We start from the raw sequence: 26,893 nt of genomic DNA, 5'->3' as shown, positions 1-26,893 counted from the left end.
TGAGTCGAATTCCGGATAAATCAAATTATTTTCGTTGGTCCGTTGAATTTCGAGAAAACGAGTTTGGACTGTACTATTTACGCCCTTTAGTTTGGATTATAGATTTTGTCTTTGCCACCTTCATAAATCAGGACATTACACAGAGTCCAAATCAAATTTGATTAGTAGTGAAATACAGCACAGCACCACTAAGACTAGAATAAAAACATATAAAGGTTAACTATGAATGGAACTAATGTCATACCCCGATAATGTTTGTGCGCAACTAATATCTCCAGGGGTGATGGAACATAACTCTGAGAAATCTTCCCGCTGAAATGAGGTTAGCGCGGGATATCATCTTTTAACGTCATTCCATCACCAATAGAAACAATAGTCCTGCACAAATGTTATCAGGTATCACATGGTATGTGAATTACTCTCATTATTTGATTTGATGTGTATACAATCTTTGGTTGTCGTACTCCAACCGCTTTATACATGATACTGATGTACAGTAATATTCAGACTTACACAGTTATCCCTTAAGAATGAAAGAGTTATCCCCCTTCCTTGATATTTATACTGTTCTGTCTATTTCGTCTCCTTTGTTCCCTTCTTTTAAATTTAGCTTGTTTTTAACTTTTACAATCTGATTTTCAAAATACATAGAAGATATGTAATTGACCATTTCTCAATATTTCGAAAATCAACCGAATTCTTCCTGGATTTATAGAAAAATTAAACAAATAAGCATCTTGAAAAGTGTGCAGAGAATACATTTACGATTAAGTTGTTGCTGGGAATCTAATGGGAACCTCAGTACACATGCAGTTTGAAGCTGATCTCTTTAGTGCTTTCTGAGAAATACTGATTATAACTAGAATGTTTAATAGACAAAGGGAGTTCAAGGGACAGAGCACATCTGTTGATGGCTGGGTAAAATACAATTATACATAAACATATTAATGCATTAACATTCAATATTAGGAATAACTTTGTTTATCTCCATAATATGTTTATATTTCTCTACCACTTTATGTTAAAGATGCTTCAGGGCATACAGAGCATAAACGATACCCATCATTTGAACAATAATTGGCGTTTAATCATGTCTAATTAACACATAAAATAATATCAAATAATCTATTTGCTTTTGGTGCATGTACAATCAGTACTTCATTCCATATAGGACATAGTGCCACAAATTTTTTCAGGACACAATTAATTATTTTTGATATTTTCATCTTGAAGTAAAATTAGAAGCTCAAACTTTTCAATGATGGTAATGGTGTAAAGTAAGTAACCTTTGTAACTTGACAAAAATACAAATTTGTATGCTTCTGCTCTTCATTGAGAACAAAATACTATTTGTAAGCGGTGGAGCATCTTTTATCATACAATTATCTTACATTCTGATGCAGCAAATTGGATGTATATTGTGACTTTACTCAAACTGTATTGAAATCATTCCTTAAAATCAATCTTAAGTTTCTGTTCAAATTTGGATTTTTTTCTTTTACACCGTATTTTATCCAATAAGCACCCAAAACATATAAATCATTTCCGAAAAAAAAAAATGCTTAGTAGAACCATATTTGTACTAACTTCATAAAATCATTGCACAAAATAAGCCATTGATCATTTTGAAAAAGTAATGAAACAGGGAAACCAATGGTTTTCATATGGTCGGTCTGGATATAATTTGAGGGATGGGGGCACTTATTTGGTCAAATATGGTACACAAAACTGAGACAAAACTGATTGAAAATGGTAAAATTCAGGTCTAATGTTTATTTAGGAATGCCTGGCAAACATCTTAATGTTAGACAACCACCTTAACCGATAAAATTGTGTAACCTAGAAAAAAAAAAAAAAAAAAAAAATTCTTTGAGATGAATGGAATTTTTCCGACACTTTTGTGATAAAAAACTCATCACAAATCATTTCAATATCAACATCTCTTTGTTTTCTTCAACTCATTGACCCCTTGGAATAAATAATTAACTCTTCCAGGCATTGAATTTAGAAGAGTTCAAAAGTGTCTTCAGGGGTGTAAATGTTAGATCGACATTTCACATAGAATTACCTTCCTGTTCCATACAAGTAATAAATCACATCACAATCTTCTCTCGACAACAAATCTATTTTAATTTATAAAATCTGTTTCTGCAATCCAACTAAGTGATCTCCACCTTGCCACCTCGTCGTCCGACACACACGAACCTGGAATTATTTAAATGTGTATTGCTTTTGTACTATGCCTCATTATCCTGTATAAACAGCATTTCTGTCCTTCCTAGTCCCACCTCACAAAACGAGGGCGGTTCTGGCACTTCGTCCGTCGGTTCACACGGTAATGTCCTCCGTGGAAAATTTGTTACTATATGAAAGTCATCTGGACATTGTTCATGGCAAAACGCGAAATTGTACAGGTGCTGAAACAAAATGAAAAGAAAAACTCAATGATAATAAAACACTTGTACAAAGTTACAAATCAAGCCAAATGGTGCACAAGAAATTTTCGTAAAGTTTCCCTTTATTTTCTTGTTGTTTTTATATATTTTGTGAAATGTTTTTCACATTAAAAACTATTTCTTTAAATTACAAGACAGTTAATTTGTGATTTTAATTTTTTCCAATTGAGGTAGGAAATAATTGACAACATCCCCTGGAAGGTATTTGCATATATCTAACATTTATTGATAAACAATGCCTGTCCTCTGTACACGGTCCATGTGTGGTAGTTTTAGTATATATTTGTAGTTATTTTATTTGACAAACATAATTTTGTAGAAAAGATAGTTTCTTTAGTATGCATTTGAATGGAAGGGGATATATTTCTGTTCGAAGAATGTCGGATATTTGACGAATAGCAGTTCGAGTCATCCAGGGTTTTGTAACATAGAGTATACAGGGGAAAGATCTTGACCATGCGATCAGTTAGAGGAATGGGGGTATTCAAGAAATGCAATTTAGAGTTAAAGAGGTTATACTATCTGTATTAATACCTTAAGTGAGACAGACTTGAGTTAAAGAGGTTATAGTGTCTGTATTTATACCTTGAGTGAGTCAGACTTGAGTTAAAGACGTTATACTGTCTGTATTTATACCTTGAGTGAGTCAGACTTGAGTTAAAGACGTTATACTGTCTGTATTTATACCTTGAGTGAGTCAGACTTGAGTTAAAGACGTTATACTGTCTGTATTTATACCTTGAGTGAGTCAGACTTGAGTTAAAGACGTTATACTGTCTGTATTTTATACCTTGAGTGATGAGTCAGACTTGAGTTAAAGACGTTATACTGTCTGTATTTATACCTTGAGTGAGTCAGACTTGAGTTAAAGACGTTATACTGTCTGTATTTATACCTTGAGTGAGTCAGACTTGAGTTAAAGAGGTTATACTGTCTGTATTTATACCTTGAGTGAGTCAGACTTGAGTTAAAGACGTTATATTATCTGTATTTATACCTTGAGTGAGTCAGACTTGAGTTAAAGAGGTTATACTGTCTGTATTTATACCTTGAGAGAGTCAGACTTGAGTTAAAGCGGTTATACTTCTGTATTTATACCTTGAGTGAGTCAGACTTGAGTTAAAGAGGTTATACTGTCTGTATTTATACCTTGAGTGAGTCAGACTTGAGTTAAAGAGGTTATACTGTCTGTATTTATACCTTGAGTGAGTCAGACTTGAGTTAAACAGGTTATACTGTCTGTTGTATTTATACCTTGAGTGAGTCAGACTTGAGTTAAAAAGGTCATTTAATGTCGTATTTATACCTTGAGTGAGTCAGACTTGAGTTAAAGAGGTTATACTGTCTGTATTTATACCTTGAGTGAGTCAGACTTGAGTTAAAGAGGTTATACTGTCTGTATTTATACCTTGAGTGAGTCAGACTTGAGTTAAAGAGGTTATACTGTCTGTATTTATACCTTGAGTGAGTCAGACTTGAGTTAAAGAGGTTATACTATCTGTATTTATACCTTGAGTGAGTCAGACTTGAGATAGTTAAAGAGGTTATACTATCTGTATTTATACCTTGAGTGAGTCAGACTTGAGTTAAAGAGAGGTTATACTGTCTGTATTTATACCTTGAGTGAGTCAGACTTGAGTTAAAGAGGTTATACTATCTGTATTTATACCTTGAGTGAGTCAGACTTGAGTTAAAGAGGTTATACTATCTGTATTTATACCTTGAGTGAGTCAGACTTGAGTTAAAGAGGTTATACTGTCTGTATTTATACCTTGAGTGAGTCAGACTTGAGTTAAAGAGGTTATACTGTCTGTATTTATACCTTGAGTGAGTCAGACTTGAGTTAAAGAGGTTATACTATCTGTATTTATACCTTGAGTGAGTCAGACTTGAGTTAAAGAGGTTATACGATCTGTATTTATACCTTAAGTGAGTCAGACTTGAGAAACCTTCTATGTACACGATCCCCATGTGGCAGTTTTAGTACGATCTGTACCCTGTCAGGGTGATCAGGTGCTGGCTCCTCGGGTATACTGTTCCTCAGATCCTCTTTTCTCTGTTCTCTTTCCTGAAGTTTAACATTGAAAAATTAAATTTATACAAACTCTGCTTTCACTGTATAACTTGGAAAAAACTTCCATAATTATATAGTAATTTTTCACTGTAATGGATTATGATTACAAGTAATCAAAAGAAAATTGACTAGAGTAAAACAAACACGTTATTTTCACATACCGTATATGATATTTTACATCAATGTTGTTTTTTTCTATTTATTCACAAATAAATTTGATAAAGAAATGGTTCTTTCTGATAATTGTGCAATCATATCTATGTTTTTACAATTATGCGCAAAACATTTCAATTTGTGTTCGAGCCTTTCCCAAAATTATGCGAAAATTTGTATATCACGAAATTGGATGATTAACTTTTCATGACTCTTGATATCTACAAACAAGAAATCTGAATATACAATTCAATGTTACCTCAATCAATCTTTGCCTCTCCAGCTCTGCATCCACAACTTTCTGTTTTTCTTGTTCCAGTTTCTCCAGTCCTTCACGCCGAGTTCTTTCCTACAGAATGAAAATATTTCTTTTATCTTTTATGGAATTTGAACTTGCAAGCCACAGGTGAAGGACTTGTTGTAATATGTCCAGATATCTTAACCACTGTCACCATGATCCCAAAAAGAAATTCTAATGGTAAACTGTATGGACTATGAAGTTTGGCATCAGCCCTTTGTAATCTTCGAAAGAGGCACCTGTAGGCCTTTGGTTGATCTGTTTATTTCTCTATGACATACACAGTAGTCCAGGGGTGGAAACAACAGTATTAATTATAACTGCTAGCATACTAAAGTTTGTACTGAGGATCAAACCCGGCCGGCTATGTGAAAGGGTAGAGGTCGACCACCAGTGGCACTTGATCAAACCCGGTCGGCTGTGTGAAAGGGTTGAGGCCGACCACCAGTGACACTTGATCAAACCCGGCCGGCTATGTGAAAGGGTAGAGGTCGACCACTAGTGACACTTGATCCAACCGGCCGGCTATGTGAAAGGGTAGAGGTCGACCACCAGTGACACTTGATCAAACCCGGCCAGCTATGTGAAAGGGTAGAGGCCGACCACCAGTGACAATCAATCAAACCCGGCCGGCTATGTGAAAGGGTAGAGGTCGACCACCAGTGACACTTGATCAAACCCGGCCGGCTATGTGAAAGGGTAGAGGTCGACCACCAGTGACACTTGATCAAACCCGGCCGGCTATGTGAAAGGGTAGAGGCCCACCACCAGTGACACTTGATCAAACCCGGCCGGCTATGTGAAAGGGTAGAGGTCGACCACCAGTGACACTTGATCAAACCCGGCCGGCTATGTGAAAGGGTAGAGGCCCACCACCAGTGACACTTGATCAAACCCGGCCGGCTATGTGAAAGGGTAGAGGTCGACCACCAGTGACACTTGATCAAACCCGGCCAGCTATGTGAAAGGATAGAGGCCCACCACCAGTGACACTTGATCAAACCTGGCCGGCTATGTGAAAGGGTAGAGGTCGACCACCAGTGACACTTGATCAAACCCGGCCAGCTATGTGAAAGGATAGAGGCCCACCACCAGTGACACTTGTTCCTATTTACAACTGATTTCCCATTGAATGTATTAATCATAATAAGTTAAAACTGATATATATCAAACCTTCTCCTGATCTGCCCGTAAAGACTCTAGGTAAGCTTCGTCCTGCTCCCGTCTTAAAGTCTGTGTGAAGTTTCTTTCTTCTCTGAAATTATTGACCAAGAAGTAGTTGAACAGTGTGATTGTATGACTTTTCTATACACAGTTAATCATTTAATCACTTTGTACATGGTTTTTCAGTTCACAAAATTTAAAACCTATTTTCAACCAAACAAATAAATCAAAAGGTAGTAGTAGAGAAGAATAGGATTTGTTTAATTTTCTCAAGAATGCCTTCTTACTATACTTCATCACATGCTTGGCTTGAATTTTCTTTTTTAGTTTGTCAAAGGAGGGGTATTACTTTGGGCCGTTTTATAGCTATGCAGTGATAAGCAAAATATTTTGCATGAAGATACCTTAAGGACTGCTGCATGTTGCTACTCAGAATATCCAATTTTTTCTGCATTCATGGTTATTGCAGAGTTTAAAGGTCAAAGGGTGAAAATTCTCATTTTCATTGTTTAATTTCTAATTTATTAAATATTAGAATAGAGATAACATTTTTTACAAATTTTGCATGTAAATATTGGGTTTGTGAAGTTCAGTTCAGAAAACTAATGAAAAGTTCAAAAAGTAGGTCACAGTGACCTAGTTAAGCATTTATTCTATTTTAGCTTTAAAAACTTTAATATTTTTGCTGAAAACTAGGATTTTTCAAAGATTTGATAGCTTGAAATTAATGTTTAGTACTGCATAAGGATCTTGACATAACCTGCTTAAGATGATTACATCCTAGGGTCACATTAACTTCATCTGGTTATGAAATAAATTTTGTTTGCAAACTTTTGTGAACTTTTACGTGAATAAGTTAAAAAATAGTTAGATCAATGCTTAAATCTGGTGGTGAAAATTAAATATTCTATTTCGAGTACACATGGTGAAATTTGCAAGTGGCGAAAATATTTGTTTTCCCTGCTTGTTAAATGTGATATTTTTGCACCCTTTTATGCCACAGAAACTCTGAGTGAGAAATAACTACCATAACCAACACCACTTTTTCATGTAACATCTATAAACACTAGTCTATTCTCAACGACAGTGTACCTTTCTGCCCTTGCAGCAACAAGTGATGTCTCATTTTCGTTCATCACACGCTCCAACTTTTCTGTGAGTTCTGGCCCATCTGTAAAGAGAAAATATTGCACACCCTACATCTAGATCAACTCACCCACCCCTAAAATTTCAAAATTGATTGATCCAATCTCTGAAATAGGAGAGTTCAAAAAAGTTTCCAGGGATGGATAAGTTCAATTGAAAATAAACCATTGAGCATACTAATCATGCCATGTATTTTTGACACGTTTTTGTCACACAAAACATCTATCTTACATGTAACCCGCACATTGATAAATATATTTCTCAATCTTACTTCTTGAGAAAGTTAAATTTGAATTACAAGTGAAGAAGACATTTGAAACAAAAACTAATTTTCTTAGAACTATTTTCTTGGGACGCATTGTATGTACCAAAGTCCCCAAGAATGTTTTTACTGCCAACATTATGCGTATAATGTAACAGCGCCATCTGGTGGTACCAGTGAGATAACATCACCCACACTGTGACCACATTATCGAGAGTGTAGCGACAGCATGCCAAGCAGTAGCAACAGTCCGTTGATGTAGTGATCAACCAAAACCATTTAAGGTAATATTAGGTCGGCAGTAAACAAATGATTTCATCCATATTCAATTAAGTTTGACATTATTAACGGTCACTCTGCTAAATTTCAACATCAACAAAATGTTTACAACTATTTACAAACTCGTACAGACAAAAAACACAACCTGATTCTGTAAATCAACATTTTTTGTGACTTCTAAATTTTATAATTTCCATTTCAAAACAAGTTCGCAAAGATTAAAATTCATGGATTAAAAAAAAGGAATAAAAATTTCTCTCAAAATACATAGTTTCTATATTAATCTGCAGAGATCAACTTTTGCAGTTTTACTATGATTTTCGTTATTCACAAAAGTTAATCGAACGTCAAATAAAACTGGTTTACAGTAATAAATCTGAATTTAGAATCCATATACTGGTACATTATCGTTGAAATATAAAACGTTTGCAGTGATTGTTTACTAACCTACAGGTCCCTCTATCCGCGCCACTACTGTCATTTTATTCTGTCGTAGTACCACGAGAGCTAAGAAAGGGTAAGTATTCTCTCTCAGGGCTCTAGACACTGAAACACACACATACATCAATAGTAAGGACAATTCCAATTAAAATGAATAATTACAAGGATTTTTAGATCCAAAAACGACATGGGTAAAGAACAATTTATCAACAATTAGTCCAACCATCCAATACTTATGACGTCACAAAATTCACATCAAAAGATGACGTCACAATCACCAGAAGTGGGACTAATCGATGGTAAATTGATCGTTACCCACATCGTCTTTGGACCTTGAAAGTGAAACCGACATATTCAAATGATTACCAGATCACCACAGGTTCTAAACATGAATCACATTTAACATTACAGTAAATTGCTTTGTGAATACATGGATTTTCATTTTTTTTTTCTGTGTTCAAGCTTAAAATTAGGTGACCACATGTTTACCCTGAATTTTCATGCGTCGTAAATATGTTTGACTTTTGTAGTTTCATTGGGTTTCATAATATTGATTACCTTGAAGTATTTGTTATTAAAGTAATTTGTTTCTCAGAATTATTTCAAACTGAAGATATATACAAGATAATTTATTAACTAATAGTTAATTATTTTGCAGGTTACTTTACAAATACAGTATACATACTGTGAAATAAGAATTAAACATCATTTGGTACAAACGAAAATATGAAAACAAATGAAGTGTTCCTTGTGCATTTCTTACCTCTATACCCTTCTGGACTATTTGTATTACATGCCCAAAATAATAACCGCCCATTGATGAAGTCTCGTACATCAGGGTTTCCTAAAGTATTTCTAGAAAATTAAACAACATTTTTTAAGTATGGCATATATTTATAATGGGTCGAATAGTAAAAAATGTTTATATTACATCTTGTCAACAACTACCGAGCCCTAGAAACCTGATATTGGATTTGTAGTGTGATAGAAAGAAAATTAGCCAAGTCTATTCAAATGAATGACCTTGACCTTCATTTCAGGCCACAGGGGTCAAAAAGGCCAAAATCTTCAAAATGACTTAGATTGTGGATTCAAGGTGAAAACTTGGTTAATTCCACATTATCATTAACCTAAAACCACAAAAACCTGGAACTACCTGGACAACAAAACAAAAAGTCAGTCATTATTTAAGCAATACTCTGCTATGAACTGCCCTTGACTATCATATTGAAGCTCAAATGGCAATCTATGGTATAACGATACAAATATACATTTAACTTCATCAAATAATTGCATTCAATTGACCTCCATATTCATTACTTGAATAATGCTTACCTGTAAATGGTACAAGTTTTAGTGACAACTTACCTACAAAATGAAGATGTATCCTGGTGGTCGTCACCATGGAGATAAACCAACAGGAACCGTAACTCTCGCTTAGCATCATTTAAGGCCTGAAACACAAAGTGGTGAATTGACTGGTTGTAAGAACCGCGGTAGAAGGCCAGATGTTTACCTGACTATAAGAACTGAGATAGAATGTTAGATGTTTACCTGACTACAAGAACTGAAGTAGAATGTTAGATGTTTACCTGACTATAAGAACTGAGGTAGAATGTTAGATGTTTACCTGACTATAAGAACTGAAGTAGAATGTTAGATGTTTACCTGACTATAAGAACTGAGGTAGAATGTTAGATGTTTACCTGACTATAAGAACTGAGGTAGAATGTTAGATGTTTACCTGACTATAAGAACTGAGGTAGAATGTTAGATGTTTACCTGACTATAAGAACTGAGGTAGAATGTTAGATGTTTACCTGACTACAAGAACTGAAGTAGAATTTTAGATATTAATACCTAACTATAAGAACTGAAGTAGAATGTTAGATTTTTACCTGACTATAAAAACTGAGGTAGAATGTTAGATGTTTACCTGACTATAAGAATTGAAGTAGAATATTTGATGTTTACCTGACTATAAGAACTGAGGTAGAATGTTAGATGTTTACCTGACTATAAGAACTGAGATAGAATGTTAGATGTTTACCTGACTATAAGAACTGAAATAGAATGTTAGATGTTTACCTGACTATAAGAACTGAAGTAGAATGTTAGATGTTTACCTGACTATAAGAACTGAGGTAGAATGTTAGATGTTTACCTGACTATAAGAACTGAGATAGAATGTTAGATGTTTACCTGACTATAAGAACTGAGATAGAATGTTAGATGTTTACCTGACTATAAAAACTGAGGTTGAATGTTAGATGTTTACCTGACTATAAAAACTGAGGTAAAATGTTAGATGTTTACCTGACTATAAAAACTGAGGTTGAATGTTAGATGTTTACCTGACTATAAAAACTGAGGTAGAATATTAGATGTTTACCTGACTATAAGAACTGAAGTAGAATGTTAGATGTTTACCTGACTATAAGAACTGAAGTAGAATGTTAGATGTTTACCTGACTATAAGAACTGAGGTAGAATGTTAGATGTTTATACCTGACTATAAGAACTGAAGTAGAATGTTAGATGTTTACCTGACTATTAGAACTGAGATAGAATGTTAGATGTTTACCTGACTACAAGAACTGAAGTAGAATGTTAGATGTTTACCTGACTATAAGAACTGAAGTAGAATGTTAGATGTTTACCTGACTATAAGAACTGAGGTAGAATGTTAGATGTTTACCTGACTATAAGAACTGAGGTAGAATGTTAGATGTTTACCTGACTATAAGAACTGAAGTAGAATGTTAGATGTTTACCTGACTATAAGAACTGAAGTAGAATGTTAGATGTTTACCTGACTATAAGAACTGAGGTAGAATGTTAGATGTTTACCTGACTATAAGAACTGAGGTAGAATGTTAGATGTTTACCTGACTATAAGAACTGAAGTAGAATGTTAGATGTTTACCTGACTATAAGAGCCGCGGTAGAAGGCTGGATGCTCTGCACCATATAATTCACGATATTTGTTTATAAATCTTTCTACATCTCCAGTGGGATCTGTTACATCTGAAAGTGCAAGCAATTTACAATATTATAATTCATTTCAAACATATTTACCAGAAATTAAAAAAGATTAATTTACATTTGTATGTTTTAATCAAATATCTAAGAAAATTGGATCATTCACACAGACAGCTATAGTTTAGCAGTAATTTCAACAAAAGGGTAAAATCAAGCTTTAAGTTGTATTGTCAGTTTCAATGATGTAAATTATTTTGATTTCCAGAGATATTTACCGGTACTTTCTTGTTCATTAGGTGATCTATATGTGGATTCAGATCCATTCCCATATTTTTCCACAATAGAATTTTTCCAGACAGTGCCAATGTAGAATTTACTGTCATTTGTGATCATTACATCAGAAAAGTTTTTAAGGAAATTTACTGAATATTTAAGAGTAACAATAGAAAATATAAATAAACAAGAGGCCCATGGGCCTTAACGGTCATCTGACTATTAGTACAATACAACATAATCGTTTAAAGATTTTAGCCTATTTGACCACTGTGACCTTGATTGAAGGTCAAGGTAATTCATTTGAACAAACTTGGTAGTCCTTCATCCCAGCATGCTACATGCCCAATATCAGTACCCTGGGCCTTCTGGTTCTTAAGAAGAATTCATTTAAAGATTTTAGCCTATTTGACCCCTGTGACCTTGAATGAAGATCAAGGTCATTCATTTGGACAAACTTGGTAGCCCTTCATCCCAGCATGCCACAGGCCTAATATCAGGTCTCTAGGCCTCATAGTTATTAACAAGAATTTGTTTAAATGATTTTAGCCTATTTGACCCCTGTGACCTTGAATGAAGGTCAAGGTCATTTATTTGAACTAACTTGGTAGCCCTTCATCCCAGCAGCATCCTACAGGCCAAATATCAGTACCCTGGGCCTTCTGGTTCTTGAGAAGAAGTCGTTTAAAGATTTTAGCCTTTTTGACCCCCGTGACCTTGAATGAAGGTTAAGGTCATTTATTTGAACAAACTTGGTAGCCCTTCATCCAAGCATGTCACAGTCCCAATATCAGTACCCTGGGCCTTCTGGTTCTTGAGAAGAAGTTGTTTAAAGATTTTAGCCTATTTGACCCTCGTGACCTTGAATGAAGGTCAAGGTCATTTATTTGAACAAACTTGGTAGCCCTTCATCCCAGCATCCTACAGGGCAAATATCAGTACCCTGGGCCTTCTGGTTCTTGAGAAGAAGTTGTTTAAAGATTTTAGCCTTTTTAACCCTCGTGACCTTGAATGAAGGTCAAGGTCATTTATTTGAACAAACTTGGTAGCCCTTCATCCCAGCATGCCACAGGCCTAATATCAGGTCTCTAGGCCTCTTAGTTATTCACAAGCAGTTGTTTAAAGGATTTTAGCCTATTTGACCCCTGTGACCTTGAATGAAGGTCAAGGTCATTTATTCGAACAAACTTGGTAGCCCTTCATCCAAGCATGTCACAGTCCCAATATCAGTACCCTGGGCCTTCTGGTTCTTGAGAAGAAGTCGTTTAAAGATTTTAGCCTATTTGACCCTCGTGACCTTGAATGAAGGTCAAGGTCATTTATTTGAACAAACTTGGTAGCCCTTCATCCCAGCATCCTACAGGGCAAATATCAGTACCCTGGGCCTTCTGGTTCTTGAGAAGAAGTTGTTTAAAGATTTTAGCCTTTTTGACCCTCGTGACCTTGAATGAAGGTCAAGGTCATTTATTTGAACAAACTTGGTAGCCCTTCATCCCAGCATCCTACAGGGCAAATATCAGTACCCTGGGCCTTCTGGTTCTTGAGAAGAAGTTGTTTAAAGATTTTAGCCTATTTGACCCTCGTGACCTTGAATGAAGGTCAAGGTCAGTTTATTTGAACAAACTTGGTAGCCCTTCATCCCAGCATGCCACAGGCCTAATATCAGGTCTCTAGGCCTCTTGGTTATTCACAAGAAGTTATTTAAAGGATTTTAGCCTATTTGACCAGTGTGACCTTGAATGAAGGTCAAGGTCATTTATTTGAACAAACTTGGTAGCCCTTCATCCCAGCATCCTACAGGGGCAAATATCAGTACCCTGGGCCTTCTGGTTCTTGAGAAGAAGTTGTTTAAAGATTTTAGCCTTTTTGACCCCTGTGACCTTGATTGAAGGTCAAGGTCATTCATTTGAACAAACTTGGTAGCCCTTCATCCCAGCATCCTACAGGGCAAATACCAGTACCCTGGGCCTTCTGGTTCTTGAGAAGAAGTTGTTTAAAGATTTTAGCCTATTTGACCCTCGAGACCTTGAATGAAGGTTAAGGTCATTTATTTGAACAAACTTAGTAGCCCTTCATCCCAGCATGCCACAGGGCCTAATATCAGGTCTCTAGGCCTCTTAGTTATTCACAAGAAGTTATTTAAAGGATTTTAGCCTATTTGACCCCTGTGACCTTGAATGAAGGTCAAGGTCATTTATTTGAACAAACTTGGTAGCCCTTCATCCCAGCATCCTACAGGGCAAATATCAGTACCCTGGGCCTTCTGGTTCTTGAGAAGAAGTTGTTTAAAGATTTTAGCCTATTTGACCCTCGTGACCTTGAATGAAGGTCAAGGTCATTTATTTGAACAAACTTGGTAGCCCTTCATCCCAGCATGCCACAGGCCTAATATCAGGTCTCTAGGCCTCTTAGTTATTCAAAAGAAGTTGTTTAAAGGATTTTAGCCTATTTGACCCTCGTGACCTTGAATGAAGGTCAAGGTCATTTATTCGAACAAACTTGGTAGCCCTTCATCCCAGCATCCTACAGGGCAAATATCAGTACCCTGGGCCTTCTGGTTCTTGAGAAGAAGTTGTTTTAAAATTTTTAGCCTTTTTGACCCCTGTGACCTTGAATGAAGGTCAAGGTCATTCATTTGAACAAACTTGGTAGCTCTCCATCCCAGCAACCTACACGCCAAATATGAGTACCCTGGGCCTTTTGGTTCTTGAGAAGAAGTCGTTTGAATAAAAAGTTTACGCACGGCGCACGGCGGACGGCGCACGGCGCACGGAGCACGACGACGGACGGTGCATGATGACAATAGGTCATCCTGACCCTTCGGGTCAGATGACCTAAAAATGTACCCCAGTAATACAAAATTAGAATTATTTAGTAAATTCTTAACTGATTGAATCTTTAAAATTTATAAAGAATGACTTACTTCTTCTTGGATCTGGACGAATTAAACGAAACTGTAAAAGAACCAGGAATTGTGTGAAATAAAACATTCCAGATAGAGTGTTTTCATGGTATATTTACAGTAAATAGCAGATACACGACTGGTGTAATTATCATTTACAGTAAATAGCAGATAAATGACAAGTGTAATTATCATTTACAGTAAATAGCAGATAAATGACAGGTGTAATTATCATTTACAGTAAATAGCAGATAAATGACTGGTGTAATTATCATTTACAGTAAATAGCAGATAAATGACAAGTGTAATTATCATTTACAGTAAATAGCAGATAAATAACTAGTGTAATTATCATTTACAGTAAATAGCGGATACACGACTGGTTAAATTATCATTTACAGTAAAAAAACAGATAAATGACTGGTGTAATTATCATTTACAGTAAATAGCAGATACATGACTGGTGTAATTATCATTTACAGTAAATAGCAGATAAATGACTGGTGTAATTATCATTTACAGTAAATAGCAGATAAATGACAGGTGTAATTATCATTTACAGTAAAAAGCAGATAAATGACTGGTGTAATTATCATTTACAGTAAATAGCAGATAAATGACTGGTGTAATTATCATTTACAGTAAATAGCGGATAAATGACAAGTGTAATTATCATTTACAGTAAATAGCAGATAAATGACAGGTGTAATTATCATTTACAGTAAATAGCAGATAAATGACAGGTGTAATTATCATTTACAGTAAATAGCAGATAAATGACAGGTGTAATTATCATTTACAGTAAATAGCAGATAAATGACAGGTGTAATTATCATTTACAGTAAATAGCAGATAAATGACAGGTGTAATTATCATTTACAGTAAATAGCAGATAAATGACAGGTGTAATTATCATTTACAGTAAATAGCAGATAAATGACAGGTGTAATTATCATTTACAGTAAATAGCAGATAAATGACAGGTGTAATTATCATTTACAGTAAATAGCAGATAAATGACAGGTGTAATTATCATTTACAGTAGTATATAGCAGATAAATGACAGGTGTAATTATCATTTACAGTAAATAGCAGATAAATGACAGGTGTGATTATCATTTTACAGTAAATAGCAGATAAATGACAGGTGTAATTATCATTTACAGTAAATAGCAGATAAATGACTGGTGTAATTATCATATAATGCTTTAAAAGTAGCAGGGCCTTTCATCTTTATTAAAAAGTGGGTCTTTTAAATTGGGAACTTAAAAACATAAACACATTGCAGTGAAATTGTGAACCTAATAAACATGCTATTGTTTCTACTTTTCTCAAAGGAAATCAGTTGTACATTAATATAATTTTTGTTAATATTTTATCATTTAAAATCTACACATAAATTATAAATCTGAAGTATCAATTGGACAATTCAGCAACAAATTGGGAAACTATGGCCATTTTCAATTGGAAATGGGGCCCAATGTTAGCCCCAAAAGGCACTGAATAAATTTTATTGTTAATGTTTTGTATAATCTCTATGACCACCACACAAAGTGTAACATCTATCATAAACTTAGAAATATACAACATTTAACAAAAATGATAACACTGTGAAGTTCTGAAAATCGGATGTCTCTGATGTCAAAATTATGCTACTGTGATTTTATTTTTTTGCAACAGAAATGCAGCTGAGGACTTATTCAATAATCTATTTACTTGTTTTTACTCATTTGGAGAGGAAATTTCCAAGATTAAACTGAATCTTTTTTTAATTGAACCTGAATTTAATGACCCCCAAAAACTGACCCCCTGCTGAACAGTAAGGATAGCTATAGACATTATATATATATATATATATAATTATATACTCACAAACAAATTTTAAAATATCTATAATACTGGTGTAAGCAAACCGAAAAGGAAACATGACAATGTAGTAAGTCCATTGGATAAACCCCTGTGGAGGTCGACGAGCTACAGTGAACACTCTGTAAGTAAGAAAATCATAAATAAAGAATTTATGATGATGATGAATAAATACGATTGAGTGATTTTAGTTTTTTTTATTTGTGCCAAAAAATACTTTTTATTCAAATATCTTAATTCCCTTAGGTCACATACCGTATTTGACCCAATCAGTGCCCAAGCACCGCTCACACTTTTGAGGCCTCAATTTCAATTGCCTGGGCATCAATAAAGATCAAAACTGTTGGTTTGAAACAGTTTTGTCTTATTAAGCACTTTCTCATTTTTTTAAATATCTTAAACGCCCTGGGCGCTTATTGGATCGATTATGGTTATAGGTAAAAGAGAATTGTTTCACAAAAAAGACAATTTTTTAGTACGTCATTGCAAGGAATTCAAGATTTTAAATATCCAAATAATTAATATTGGTGGAAATTTAAAGAAAACTTTACCGTCTAGTAGCATGTAGCATGTGTCATTTTCATCTAGAGGGAAAATCATGAAATTTAACATATTGAAGTCACAATCACCGTCAAATGGTGTTATTACACACGTTATGATATTTTATATTTATAACATGACCATATGACACACATGAAAGAGCTAGTTATTCAATAAAAGACTCTCTTACCTTTGGTCTGGTGGTTGTAAATTCATTGTTGGTTGCCTGGGTTCGGGAGGGGCAGGGGGTTCATTGAACACAGACGGGGCACCTTCTCTCTCATTGAAGGTATCTTGTACTGCGACCTGTAACAATTTGTTAATGTTCATAACTGGAACTTTTTTATGCAGATTGACTTGCATTCCTTTAAGAACTATGGGCCATTTACTTTTTCGTTAATAGATTTTCAGGCCGATTAAAAGTGTCAAAGCAATTTGATTTTGTTACATCGTATTTTGGATAATCAAAATGACAGATTCTCTCATGGTAAGATATCCCTGTCCAGACTCACAGACATACTTAATGATTAAGATTGATTGTAATATCTCTATGGAGTGAAATTAGCACTTTTAATTTCAAATAAATTGAGCATTGTTACCAATGTTGAGGTAGTATACTTTTTAAAGCAATTTTTCAATCAAAAAACATTGTCTGCAGTAGTTCCGCACCCATGACCACTGCCAGTCTGTGCCACATCATGATGAAATCACTGTTTTTCTCTGCTCTTTATATTGTTACTTGGTTGGGGTTAGCTTTTGTCTAAATTTTATCAAATATCTCTCGCAATGAAACATCTTTCCAACATCTTCAAACAATCCTGTAACTTCATGATATTCCATTCTTTTGATTTTTTGTAAATCTCTATTTATCTTTTCGCTGTATCTGAATATTGATCGTTTTTTGTTCCGTAGTCTTTTTAGTCATGTCTATTTATTTAAGGTTTTTATTTCAGCGACGAGCTTTGTTGCCCTTCATTGTACTCCATCAATTTTTTCGATGTATTTCGCATTGTACGGAAACCAGATAGCACATGCGAAATCATGATGAGTTCTCACTAATGATTTATATAATAATAGAAAGGTTTCTTTGTCCAAATTTATAAATGCTCTCTTATTATTGCCATCATCATATTTGCTCTTTTGATTTTTTCAAATATATGGTTTTCGAGACTGCTATCGATCGTTACTGATCCTAAGTCTTTTTCCACTTGTGATTTCTTTAGAGTTGTATCAGCAAGGTGGTATTTGCAATTGTTAACACTTGTCCTCCCTAAATGCATGTGTACATATTTTCCCAGGACGCAATTTCAAGAGCCACGCATCTCACCATGCTACATTATTATTTAGATCTTCTTGTAGAATGGTTTGATCATTTTCTTCAGTGATAACTCTGAATATTTTCATGTCATCTGCTAACAGGTGTATATGTCTTACAGTGCTGAGTATCCAGGAGGTCACTTATGTGTACAACAAACAATATCGGACCTATTGTGGAACTGCAGATATGACGGATCTCCAAACCGAAAACAGCAGGGATCATTAATATTTCAGGACATCTAGAGTCAATACCTGGCAACTACCTCTGGCCATAAAAGTTTTGATTTTAAAATCAAGAAATATTCCAACAGTTAACTTAAATTTTGATACGACCAAAGCAATTTACAGTTTTTTACCATCAGTAGGTAACAGAGTAATTTAAAAAAAGACTGTTGAATGCTAAATAAAAGAGTTATTATAAAATTTATCCGTACCCGATTTTAATTAAAAATTATTGATGGATGCTGTCCAATTATTCTGATTAATCAATTATCAATTTCCACATGATTCCCATCACTAGTTAGTGTGAGCCAAGATGAACCTGACTTTTGAATTAAAGATGCTCCACCATCGACATAACATAAACTATACTCATTATTTTAACAATAATTGATGTTTAATCGTGTGTGTATATGTCTAATTAGCACAAAAAATAATACAAAATAAAATATTTTGCTTTTAGTGCATGCCCAATCAGTACTTGATTACATATAGGACATAATGCCAGGGAATTTTTTCAGGATGCAATTAATTATTTTTAATATTTTCATCTTGAAGTAAAATAAGATGCTCAAAGTTTTCAAGGGTGGTAATAGTGTAAAGTAAGTAGCTTTTGCAACTGAAGAAAAATACTGAATCGTCTACTCCTGTTTTCGATAAAGAAAAAACCCCATTTGTCAGGGGTGGAGCATCTTTAATAGGACACATAAACCTGAATACTTATATAATTACCTCAATGTCCCAGTTGTGTCGTTGAAGGATTTCCTGACATCTTCCAATCTCCTCAATTCCAGACAGATCCTGCAACATTTAGAAATTATACATCAAAAGGAGAACATGCTAAAAACATCAAGATTTCATATTCAAACATAATTAGAGCAAATAAGTGAAAGTGTAAAATAGCCCTGATGGGTCTACATCAGTTCTCATCTTGTATTTTTAAGGTTGATTTTAAAAGATACATACATTTTTCCTGAAGCATAATTTCGGATAATATGAACTGGTCCATCAATATTTATTAAATTTTGTTAAAACAAAGGTTTACTGTACCAAATTAGCCGAAATTAGAGTCCATCCCCTTTGCTGGAGAAAAATTTAAGTTGTATAAACGCCCAAATTCCATTGAGTTATTAAACAATGTTGTTTTACAACATGTGATGCTTCTAACATCAGAATTTTATCCCATATTACATGAACTAATTGTGAATCCTTTACATGTGAATCACGAAATGATAATGTGTCTTAAATGATAAAAGGCATTTGCATGTTTATACTCACTTTATTGTTATAACAGATTAATTTACCATGAGTACCAAACAATTTGATATATGACTGACTTTTTTTCGCCGAATATTTTACATTTTGGTTTAATAATCAATAAGCTATCAAGCTATAAGCTAAATACATTTAGTGTTTTTCTCATTCTCCAATTGCTAAATTTCAACCCCAAAGAATGACCTTTATCACAGGTTGAAGATATTTTTCTGAGATTTTGTCTGATTTCATTTGTGGATAATGCAAAAATAAAATTGTTCAATATGTTTTGTTTATGTGGAGAGGTACGTGCTATAGAAATTTCAAAGCCTGAAAATGGTCTGTCAAACTTCTTTCTATTCATTTTCTATTTCAGAGTAAAGCTGGCCTTTACACAGAGTTTTTGGTCATATGTCGTCAGATCTGGAAGAACCTTTCCATGTACAACTTGCATTTGTCTTTAAAGTCAGCTGATATAAAGATTAAATGGCCAAGTGTCTACTCAGGAAGGTTAGATATATGGAAGGCAGCAAACATGTTCATTATGATAAAATAAAAACATTGATTTTGACGGTCTCACTTAATAACGACAACAAACGACAACAAACGACAAGAAACGACAACAAACGACAACACGTTAAATACAAGGAAAAGTTAGTGACAACACAGGATATGTTATTCAGTACATTAAAATGAATATTTTTACCAAGTTTTATGAAGATTTGAGCAAAAATGAAGGAATTAGAGCGATTTGAATATTCTGAAATCGGCCGCTGGTCAACGATAGATCGAGTGACAAGAGGTTTGCCGTACGGTATACCGACAACACATTGTAACATCGAAAATGTTTTGAAAACCTAACGACAACAGAAGATATGTTTTTTGTCATACTATAATGCATCTATGTACAAAATTTCATTAAGATTGGAATAAAAATGAAGACTTTATACCTGTTTTAATGTTACGAGATTGGCGACTGGTCAGGTTAGTGTGTATGTTCAGTATTACCGACAACACATCATTAGCATTAAAAAATATTACAAAAACCTAACGACAACATAAGATATGTTGTTTGTCATACCATAATGCATATCTGTACAAAATTTCATTAAGATTGGAGTAAAAATACCGGAGTAATGACGATTTCAAATATGAAGAGACGCAGAGTGTATACATGTGTGTAAGCCAAGCTTACATGTACAGATCTAGATCCGACCGACAACACAAAATATTTTACGAAATTACGCAGTAATGTTACCGCAAATAATAATATATGTAACCTATAGTATATCTAAAGAAAGTAATTCATGCCAATTGTAATGACTATTGATGAAGATTTGAATGAGTAATGATCATTGAAATTCTCAGTAGACCGACGGCTTGCATACAGTATACATAGAAGCACACACGTGTGTGTGATTACAGTTCGCGATTGTATTTATTGTTATGTAAACATATGGTGTTTATATATACTTCCCATATGTTATCTTAAGAAATACACTATTATATGTTTATTTTTTTTATTGTACATTTTTGTATAAAACATTTGCGTATATTTTCGAGAGCATGAATGAACGACAAAGAAAAAGCGCCGATAATGTTGTCTATCTTTGGCGAGGATGGACTGATCAATTCGGATACTATCAAAGAATTTGATTCAGTATAAAGCAAAATCGACGATATGTATGGTGAACGTATGGGTACATATTGGTCTGAAAAAAACTTTACCAACTATATCCGGCGCAGGGTGGTTGAGGCCCGAGCACGATGCCTCCATATACCCAAAGGCTGGAAAAACAACAACTGCGAATCAATGAATCACATCATAAAGCTTGTTGGTGACAGGAAAATTTCGAAAGTTCCAGATTTGATAAAACGATTAGAGTACATACAAAACACGCAGTACAACCACGAGCGCAGATCGCTTCAAGGAATAGGAGAGTACGAAATAACTCGCATGCGCAACATTTAAAAATAAGTTCAGTATTTTGGAGAGAACTGCCCGTTGTAGAAAAGATAACGGAAAGTGCACAAGTTTTTGAAACTTGTGAAGCAGTAAAAGGAACTTTTATCTTCCACTAATGGAATGCTAACTATTCCCAAAACTGCAGCCATCTCGAAAAAACCGGGTACGCGAAAACGTGTGCGTGGAAATCAAACAGAATCGCACGGTCCGTCTAAACAGAAAAAAATGTCTTAGCGAAATCTTGTGTGCCTGCAGGACGGGATTCAAGATATTTAAGGATTGTGTTTCTCTTAAACAGTTAGACTTTAAACGATACGTTTGCGAAATAATCAGTTGGACATTTTACGATATGTTTCCGAAATCTTGTGTGCCCGCAGGACAGGATTCAAGATGTTGTACAGTTAAAATTCGTTTACCTCTACTACTTTTCAAATGAATTACACGTATGTATGTGTCAGTAAAAATCATTCAATAAATGAAATATGTAAGTTCAGTAATAAAAAGTGTTAAATAAACGTAATATTTGTAAGCTTCAAGAAATTAAAACTTACGATACGCAAGCGAAATCTTGTGTGCCCGCAGGACGGGATTCAAGATATTAAAACTTAATCTTTCAAATAAAACGTACTAAATAAAGTCAAAGTTACCGTGTAAATAAAATAGTGAATTAATATGAAAAAATATTACGCAGCTAAAAATACACAAAAAAAACCCTAAATACTAGATTAGCTACACCAACATATAAAGGACCCTGAGAAGAACCACGTCCGTTCGTAGGGTCTGGAAACATATTCGTGTATTGAGTATGGCCGAGAGTTCTACACCGACTATAATGATGTTTAAACAACAATGGTTTAGACAAACAGTATCGAGACCCCATGCACTCGTACAAACGCGTGTACAGGTGTGTGTGAGTCGTCGATCTGTTGTCGGTAGTAAACCTGACCAGTCGCCGATCTCGTAACATTAAAACAGGTATAAAGTCTTCATTTTTATTCCAATCTTAATGAAATTTTGTACATAGATGCATTATAGTATGACAAAAAACATATCTTCTGTTGTCGTTAGGTTTTCAAAACATTTTCGATGTTACAATGTGTTGTCGGTATACCGTACGGCAAACCTCTTGTCACTCGATCTATCGTTGACCAGCGGCCGATTTTCAGAATATTCAAATCGCTCTAATTCCTTCATTTTTGCTCCAATCTTCATAAAACTTGGTAGAAATATTCATTTTAATGTACTGAATAACATATCCTGTGTTGTCACTAACTTTTCCTTGTATTTAACGTGTTGTCGTTTGTTGTCGTTTCTTGTCGTTTGTTGTCGTTTGTTGTCGTTATTAAGTGTGACCGCGATTTTGATTCCAAGTGATCCTGTATATCCAGGGTCATCAAATATAATGTAAAAAACTGACAAGGAAATTGTACCATTTTTTTTCAGAATTAAATTATCAAATATACTTATTTATTTTCCTGCCGCAAAGTGGGTCAATACTATCTTATTGCATTATCGGCATGATTATACAGACATCGGTCAGAATAAATTTTACAGAAATTTTTCCAAAGATGGGGAAAAATATATGGTCAGCAATGAATTGCATTCCTGGTGTTTTTATATAGTATCTAGGAGATATCTACATATAGTTATGATAGATATTATTTACAGAACGTCAAACTCCTGTGATGCACCTATTATCATGATTTTAATATGCAATATAAATATATTTCATTTTTATATCTAGAATTAATGGGATAACATAAAAACGATTCTTTTGTTGTGATAATTAATCAGATAATTGGTCTTTCGTTTTATTGATGATCTTAACATTTACACGATTGCTAGTCTGATCATTTCTATTCTTACCTCGTGACGCATACAATTTAATACAAACCTCAGCTAAGCCTACATTGTACATGTTGTGGTCTGTACATATCGCATACAAAAATAATGAATCTAATCTTAGTGATCGAACAAATCATGACACTTAAGTTATAATATTAACACAAAAATTTGTATAATAAGTAGTCATAACGACATCGTTCAAGCGTTATTTAGAAAGCGAAGACAAACGATATTAATTTGAAGAACTTGAAGTGAAACTGGAAAAGGAACATTAGAACAAACTTGGAACTTGTTGGTCATCAAGATCGGCCAACGCCTGACGCATTCATAAAATGGCCGTGGTTTGATTAAAAAACATTTAGTGATTATGATATGTAAAACAAAGATCATAAACAAAGTCGGAAAACCTGAAATTGGATAAGTTTCTCAGTCTGTTCTGCGGTCAACTCTCCGTTGTCGGCCATGACTGTCCATAAGCTGCTTCCGGTGTCTACGCCGTCTGCAATATCCTGGAAGGGGCATAACTCTAACAAGTCGCAAATATTCCGGCAATCATCGGAAATGTTTTACGAAGATTACCGAATCTAGTTCATCGATAGAGTTGTGAAGTTGAAGTCCATTTTGATGTCAAAAATAATCAATTATAGGGTGAATTATTTAGAACCTTAATGATTGCCGACCATCCATTGTTCAAAATGATCACTTCCACTACGTTTTGAAATGAAAAGTTTTTCAATGTCATATATTAGGAAAAAAATAATAATATAGGCAGGTTGTTGCCATACCAGAAACACATATAGAACTACATAGAGATTGGAAACTCCTTTTTGTCTTTGTTAAAAGGCAGCGGGAACTCCGGTTTATAGGCATTTTCCCTTGGCTAACTATACTTTTAAAGGCACATAACCTTTCCGGGGCAAAAAATAAAGGTTTCTTAAAAAACATTAATAACATCAGAAAATGCATACCGATTACCTAAAATAAGGTTACGACACCAAACATATGCAAGATTTCCTGCGTAATATATGAAAACAGTGGAGAGTCAATTCACTGATTTGCCGTCTGGCGCAGTGATAGTCAACTACCGCGCGGTATTTAGGACGACGGCGGAAAACATAATATGAAAATAAACATTTTAATTATTTTAATCAAATAGTTCAGAAGGTGATGATAAATGTAGTATTAACGGTAAGTTAATAATTTTTAAGACTCTACAAAATTGTCGATCTTGTTTTACATTCCCATTTAAAAAAATAAAAGCCATTTCGGAATGGTAGTGGGCCTTTAAGTGTATTCATTTAAAAATGATATTTTTGCATAAACACAAAGTTTAAACATTATATCATGGTTTGATGTGACCAGTTTTCCCGATTGATGTTATCTTATATGATATTTGAAAGCATGAAAATCAGCAATTTTACCTGTTTTTTTTGGAAAATCATACATTCAAAACCGGAAGTGCATTTTGTTTTATTAATATATAAGTTAATATATTATTTTTCTATCCAAAATCGTACTCAATCCATCTGAAAATTATTGAACTTTTATAACATATCAAAGTTATTCTGCTGCATATAACTATTTAAAAGTTTATTTAAAAAACCCTAAGCACATACAGAGGTACATCTGCCGATCATAAAAATGGCGGAGTTGCCAATTTCTATGTATATATGTTTCTGGCCATACATACATGTAGGCCTATGCGTGTTACAGTTGTCCGCTAAGTTATGATAAGTTTTTGATAATACGTCAGGATATTGCTTTGGATGAATGAAAAATCAAGTCCCACCCAACGAAACACATAGCTTTTAGCGCTATCGGTTGGTTTTGGTCGTGATTTACGGGTAGTATCAACTACGGTTCTGAGATAATGAGCTAGGCGGTCACGTGGTCTTGTGATGTCACAGTAGTCCGCGGCTACACGAGGTAAGCCTAGTACTATACATTTATACAGCACATATACGTATACGTTAGAACTACAATTTGATTTTTTCGAGTGAAAGGTTATTCTAGCTTTGTGATGTAGATATTTTCATTTTCAAAACATTCCATTTACACCATTTCAAACATTCAAACAAGCATATATATCAAACTTTAGACCAGTCCAATTTGATAGCGATATCAAAATGATGTTCGGATCAGTCTGGACTGAGATTTAGATAGCCTATTATGTAAATTTCTGTGTAATAAAATCAGTATAATGTAGCACTATCTTTTTACGAGTAAAATCATAAGAATAAGCATTGATATAAATCTAGAATGCTTGTTTTTATTTCAAACTTCTGCCATAACGATGCAAACACGGCACAGTTTTTGAGCAAAAATAAAATGTGGACGGTTGTCAGTTATGATATATTGAAATAACAGTACCTAACTTACACCAAAATATTAAGTATATCTATATTGTTGCCTTTGAAACTTTATCCATAACGTTTACAATTTTGACAGAGAAAATGTACATGTAAACAAATCACCCGTCGCCCCTACTCGCATGACATATGTGGCTTTGCTTGAACGAATCGTGCATCCTTGACATCAATTAACACATCTCATCGGTAGACTGGAAATCCCTCTACATTGTTGTTAAAATTGTTGGTTTTTAAAATTTTCCTCTCAATATCTGTGTCTATTGATCGCATTGAAAAAAATTGTAAACAATTACCGTCGGCCATTTTCTCGCTTCAAGCTCCCCCCTCCCCCCAATACCGCCGAAGCGCCCCCTAAGTCAGAGGTACGCAACTCGTGCGAACCCCGATTCCGTTAACCTTCTCCACGGTGAGTTATAGAACAGCTATAAGCCACGGACTATTTTAACGTCACTTTCGGTTTAGGACTAGAAAATATGCATAATCGGGTGGTGAGAACATTTAACCTCGATATCGACGGCGTACAGGTTATTCCGGTCGCGCGCGGCACGGAGAGGTTTCTACACGTGATAATAATTATCATTTTTATGATAATAATTATCATTTTTGGCTGTACAAATCCTTAAATTTAAGTATTACACCATAATAAAAAAAAAAGAAAACAAATGTCACTAAGTGTAGAAAAAAGAACAAGATGTACACAAGATTATTTACAACTCGTCCCAACTCATTGAAATGAGCCCAGACGGCGGGTTTTATTAAAGATGTTCCACCGCCGACAGAGCATAAATGATATTCATCATTTGAACATTAATTGGTGTTTAATTGTATATTATGTCTATTATCAGGGATGGTACAATTATGGATGCAGGCTGGAAGACTTATTTTCATTTATAAAATAAAGTAAATTTAACACCATTGAAGTACCTCTATGTGTTCATTTGTTTTTAACTATTTTTAAATAAATCAGTAAATGTCTGGTCTTATGAAAAGTTTTAATAATGCGTTCCTACCTGTATGTTATCCCGGAATATAGTTTTGATGCTGCATCGATTGAGTCTATGGAAAAATGTGGAAAGTGGCTGTTTAG

At 34.4% G+C, this 26,893-nt stretch overlaps 1 protein-coding gene across 1 annotated transcript; it reads right to left on the bottom strand.

Annotated features, from left to right (window-relative positions):
- Positions 1–1,743: 1,743 nt before the first annotated feature.
- LOC138309654 (FAS-associated factor 2-like) lies at positions 1,744–23,928 on the bottom strand. Its single transcript, XM_069250871.1, has 14 exons — positions 23,845–23,928; positions 19,105–19,173; positions 17,027–17,142; positions 16,304–16,418; positions 14,452–14,482; positions 11,200–11,300; positions 9,642–9,727; positions 9,037–9,128; positions 8,280–8,378; positions 7,238–7,316; positions 6,155–6,236; positions 4,943–5,032; positions 4,381–4,524; positions 1,744–2,417 (listed from the first exon to the last, which is right to left on the bottom strand). Exons 1-14 carry the CDS (start codon positions 23,899–23,901, stop codon positions 2,238–2,240), a joined length of 1,341 nt encoding a protein of 446 aa, XP_069106972.1. The 5' UTR covers positions 23,902–23,928; the 3' UTR covers positions 1,744–2,237.
- Between the last annotated feature and the right edge of the window lie 2,965 nt (positions 23,929–26,893).

The sequence above is a fragment of the Argopecten irradians genome, chromosome 15 (assembly GCF_041381155.1).
Source record: "Argopecten irradians isolate NY chromosome 15, Ai_NY, whole genome shotgun sequence".
NCBI lineage: Eukaryota > Metazoa > Mollusca > Bivalvia > Pectinida > Pectinidae > Argopecten > Argopecten irradians.
This window is presented reverse-complemented; position numbering and strand designations above follow the sequence as displayed.